The following is a 5004-nucleotide window of genomic DNA, read 5'->3' on the forward strand; positions in this document are numbered from 1 at the left end:
AAGTAATTGCAATCGTTATACGTATATGGGCCTATATCAAGTTATTCTAATTGTTGCTTAATTTATTTCAGAAAAATAATGTTGTTCAAATTAGCAATTACAAATAAACATGACAAATGCACACAGTAAATTGTAAGTGGAAGTGACGTTTTTAATTCTCATGAAAATCGAAAATAAAATTAAGTAACTTTGAGTTTTGCATAATTTTCTAAATAACTTATCATTGTATTTTTCCGAATGATATGCTCATAAATTTCTTTTATTTCCTCAAATAAAAATCTTGAATATCACAATGACACGATTTTATGTGCATGTACATGATATTAACTAAACTACATACTGTTTTACACAGAAGAACACACAACATGAGCTTTAAGAATACGAGAAAAAAAGAGAATAATTTAAAATTCTTCTAACAAATGCAAAATTTCTTCCTGTAATTTCATACAAATATTCCAAGCCTTTCTTTCGTGTTTATTGGTCTAAAAGCGATTAGATTATTTTATTTCCTCTCATTGCGATGCGTAACCCCACTGAAATGATACAATGCTTTCCTTTAGAGTCGAGAATGGTAGGTCAGGGCTGGTGTTGAAATCCATGATTACTCCATAACCTATTATAATATTAACCAAAAGTCATACGCGATATTGTTTTTAATTCGCAGGTTGTCAAATAAATCTAAGAAAAGGTCGGCTCACTAAACTTTTTTTTTCATAAACTTTTTAATTTCTAGAGTGTACAATCGAGCATCGAAGTGTGTACATGTACTAGTTTTTTTTTTTTTTTTTTTTTTTTTTGGGGGGGGGTATCAGTTTTCGCTGCATTTGATTTCCTGATTTTTGCATTGCATTTCCCACAATTAAACAAAGTTAATAGAATATAATTGGTGACAGTAACACAAGTGATTTATAAAACGAAAGTCAAGCAATAAAACGTTAAAGTTTGTAAAATCAAGTCAAGTCACATAAAACAAAGACAGGTTGAAACGCTCACACATGGACATACATACAAACGTTTTGGTAACTCGGAATAGTCCACAGTAAAACTATATTTTCTTGATGACTGAATGTCCAGTACATCTTATGTTCACGTTCGGGATAGTTCACGGCAGTTTCATCACACATACGCAATTATCATAGAAGTCGAATGCTTTTTAGGTTGAGGATTGACACTAATTCCTTAGATAAATACTGAGTCTCAAATTCCTTTTCACTGTCTTAACTTAACTTGATAATTTTAGCATATGTTAAAAATAAGCATTAGAAATAATTTTTGTCATGAAATTCAATTCTGCTACATTTTAAATGAATTTGTAAAATTAACTATTTGAGAATTGTCATGCTGCAGATCTGAAGCTTGCTAGCTGTTCTAAAAAATGAGATGGATCACCAGAGAGCTAGATTGATTGATTGATTGTATACTGTTTTACGTCCCGCTCCAGAATATTTCACTTATATGGAGACGTCACCATTGCCGGTGAAGGGCTGCAAATTTAGGCCTATGCTCGGCACTCAGGGCCTTTGAGCAGGGAGGGATCTTTATCGTGCCACACCTGCTGTGACACGGGGCCTCGGTTTATACGGTCTCATCCGAAGGACCGGCCCATTTAGTCTCCTTTAACGACAAGCAAGGGGGTACTGAGGACCTATTCTAACCCGGATCCCCACGGGGTCCAGAGAGCTAGAGTGCCAGAGAGCTAGAGTGCCATCCATATTATCTCAAGTTCAGGCTCAGAAGGACTATTAAAAATGGTTGTAAGGAATGTTTAACTGTAGAAAAAATTAAGAATGTGTAAGAGACACACGGTAAATAATATTTTTAGATTCAAGCAGCTGAAAAACACTCATATATTGAATATAGCTTCAGTGCAATTTTTTCTAATATTTTCTAGTATTTTATTCTTCGTATTTCTCAATTTATCATTTTCAAATAACGTGTATTTATTTTTATTTAAGGGCACATTAAACCTTATTTGTCAGCTAGTCTGACAGTGTCCATCTGTCATGAGAACTTTAAACTGGATATTAACTATTGAATGAGTTGAAATAGGACTTTCATATTTCACATGTGCATTATTTGTGACATGTGATTTTCAAATATACTGTGATTTTTAACCCCGTGACTTTGATCTTGGAGCTTGACCTACTTAAAAAATAACATTTCTTTAAATTGACCATAACATTGAAAGCTTTCATTTTATATACATGTACATGTAATACCTGTGTCAACGCCTTTGAAAATTCACTATGATTTTTTACCCTTTGACCTTGAAGTTTGACCCTCTTTTCAAAAACATTAACCATAGTCATACCTTTTGAGAGAAAAGAGATCGATTAAGGGTCTTATTTTACCACTGTGTTTTACCTGTAACAACATTTTTTTGAAATACCGATACTCTGATTTTGACAACGTGACCTTGCGGCTTGACTTACTTTTAAAAATTTTAATCTTTATCATAACTTTTGAATAAGAAGAGATAGGTATTCTTATTAAACAAAAATCAACTGTATGTAACCTGTGATAAAATCATTTCAAAAACTAGCATATAATGAATTTAGACCTTGAAGTTTAACCGGCTTTAAACATTGCTTAAAACTGACAATGACTTTTGATAAAGAAAGGATAACGCTTTCATACCTAGATTTACATATGTATACACGTATTAGCTGTGACAAGGCCTATCGAAAAAAGCATAGCTTAAGAATTCGTCAATACGGTAGCACACAAATGGCTTTGCTTATCACCAGCGTGTGTCATGGTGTGACGTAAGGTCATTTTAACAAGATCAAGGTCGCAAACATTCTTTTACCATCTTTTTAAATTGTAAAACATATATAAATAAGATGACATCTACCCTTAAAAGATTGCTTTAACATTAGAACGTGGCATGACCTTGACCCAATGTCATTTCTCCCTGTCCGCAGCTCCGACGGAAGACCTACTCGTTGCTTAGCAACGAGCTCAGCTCTAGTTATTATTTTTTTCTTAACGATTTTGTACGCACAATTTTTCGAAAACATCTCGATCAATTTGTATGAAACTTTCAGGTCTGATAGAAAATCAACAATTCTAGATATGTTTTTATTTTTATGACGTCACTTCCGGTTGGGAGTTTTCCGCGTTTTTGTGATTTTTAAAGGGTCACTTTGTCCGACAGTTTTTTCGAAAAGAACTTAACACAGAAGTATGAAATTTTCAGTGATGCTAAAGGAACCTCTGGAGAAGTGTACTAAGTATATCATGACTACCGGAAGTACGAAGCGCCGACGCTCGCTATGGTCCGAAAATAGTGCTATCATAAAATTAAAAATTTATAACACATTTTATTTGTTAACTTTTTTTACAAAAATATTTTGATAAAACATATCAAACAAAAGATGTGTAGAATTACATGATCTTTCAAATGATATCTCGAAAAAAGGGTTGGCCCCTATAATTACATGTAAGGGTGGAGAAGGGCCGAAAGTTTTTCCATAATATCTCAAAAGGTATTGAGAATTTGTAATACGTCTAAGGAGCAAAGTTCTTCAAAATGTCAAGCTCAATCTATTAATGTCAACAAAAAACGTCCGTCGACGTCATTCCGGTCAAACCGGAAGTAGTCCAAAATTGCATATTTTTGCTGTTCTTGACAGGCTTTTGGATATCATATGTCACTGGAAGCTAAAATCGTAATCTTAATTTTCCGTCCGTCGACGGCAATTCCGGTCAAACTGGAAGTTGCCAAAAATAGCTTAATTTTGCAATAATTAACATAGATTTGGATGATGTAACCACTTTTGGACTTCACTACTCTTTTTTTTTTTTAAAGAAAGTTACTTCCGGTCAAACAGGACGGAAGACCTAATTGTTGCTTTGCAACGAGCTTGGCTCTAGTAATTATTGTATTTTTCTTACCGATTTTGTAAGTGCGATTACTCGAAAACGTTTTATAACCTAGAAAACAATTGAAACTAAAATATCTGGCAATTATCAATTGAAAACTTTTCCAATATCTTGGAAAAAATTGTCTTTTCTCCTGAAGCGAAATCCACTACATTGCCAAAACGCATGATTGCCCTTAAGGTCTTACAACGAACACCTGTTGCATTCATCAGATCGTAGTTTATGACCACTAATTCCTTTCTGGGGTCAGAAAAGTAATTTTTCCAGATACACTTCCAATCATTCTGTGTCTGCAAAGAGTCTTCATCGAAGTAGTTGTCAGACAGGAGTACAAGATAGTACCTAGAGACTGATATCTGCCATGCCGTCTCTTCCGATCTTACACAACCCGGAAGTAAGTCACGTGACGGGATGAATGCACTTAATTCATTTCCTGTTAAGAACGGTTCGAGTCTTGTAATGAGCCACAAGTTTAAATCTTCGATTTTTTCGTCATATGAAATGTAAACCACACAATCTTCGTCCGGCGTTTTCTGAGACGTCCTCAATATTCGTCTGGATCTTAGAATGACCCTCAATTCAAACTTTAAAAAGTGAACAAAAATTATGAGGATAAATGCAATAACAAATGCTAAAGAAACCGATAAAAGAAGGTATTTACTTTCTTGGCCATGTTTTCTGCAGTCAAGATGAGAAAGATAAGATGTCATTCGATTTTCAATGCCTTCCTTTATACAATAAAAGGAATATGACGTACAGTTTTCGGCTTGTTTTGTACGAATCCAGTCATACATCCATAGATGTGAGCAGGTGCAATTTATAACGAAATTTCCCCGCTGAAGAAATACTCATGGATCTAAAAATGAAAATTCCCGAGGAAGTCCATGCAGTTGTTGGGATCTAGGAATAGAGAACACACGCAGATGAATAAGGTTTTTCAAGGCTTCCATTTCAAAACTAGGTATGAATGCTAAATCAAGAATAGACACAAGTTTAAGATAATGTCTCTCTGTTATTTTCTGAATTGGATTGCCTTTCATATAGAATTCAATTTCTTCACTCTTGGGAAGGATATTAGGAAGACGTTTGAGTCCAGCTCCTGTACAATTTATTTGAAGT

The 5004-nt window shown here is 34.2% G+C and overlaps 1 protein-coding gene across 1 annotated transcript; it reads right to left on the reverse strand.

Annotated features, from left to right (window-relative positions):
• Window positions 1-3953: 3953 nt before the first annotated feature.
• On the reverse strand, window positions 3954-4791 carry LOC134282580 (uncharacterized). Its single transcript, XM_062764985.1, has one exon. The coding sequence runs from the start codon at window positions 4677-4679 to the stop codon at window positions 3954-3956; it is 726 nt and encodes a 241-aa protein (XP_062620969.1). The 5' UTR covers window positions 4680-4791.
• Between the last annotated feature and the right edge of the window lie 213 nt (window positions 4792-5004).

Source organism: Saccostrea cucullata, unplaced genomic scaffold, assembly GCF_032062105.1.
Source record: "Saccostrea cucullata isolate Sc308-1 unplaced genomic scaffold, CSIRO_AGI_Scuc_v1 ctg4899, whole genome shotgun sequence".
In the NCBI taxonomy this organism is placed as follows: Eukaryota; Metazoa; Mollusca; class Bivalvia; order Ostreida; family Ostreidae; genus Saccostrea; species Saccostrea cuccullata.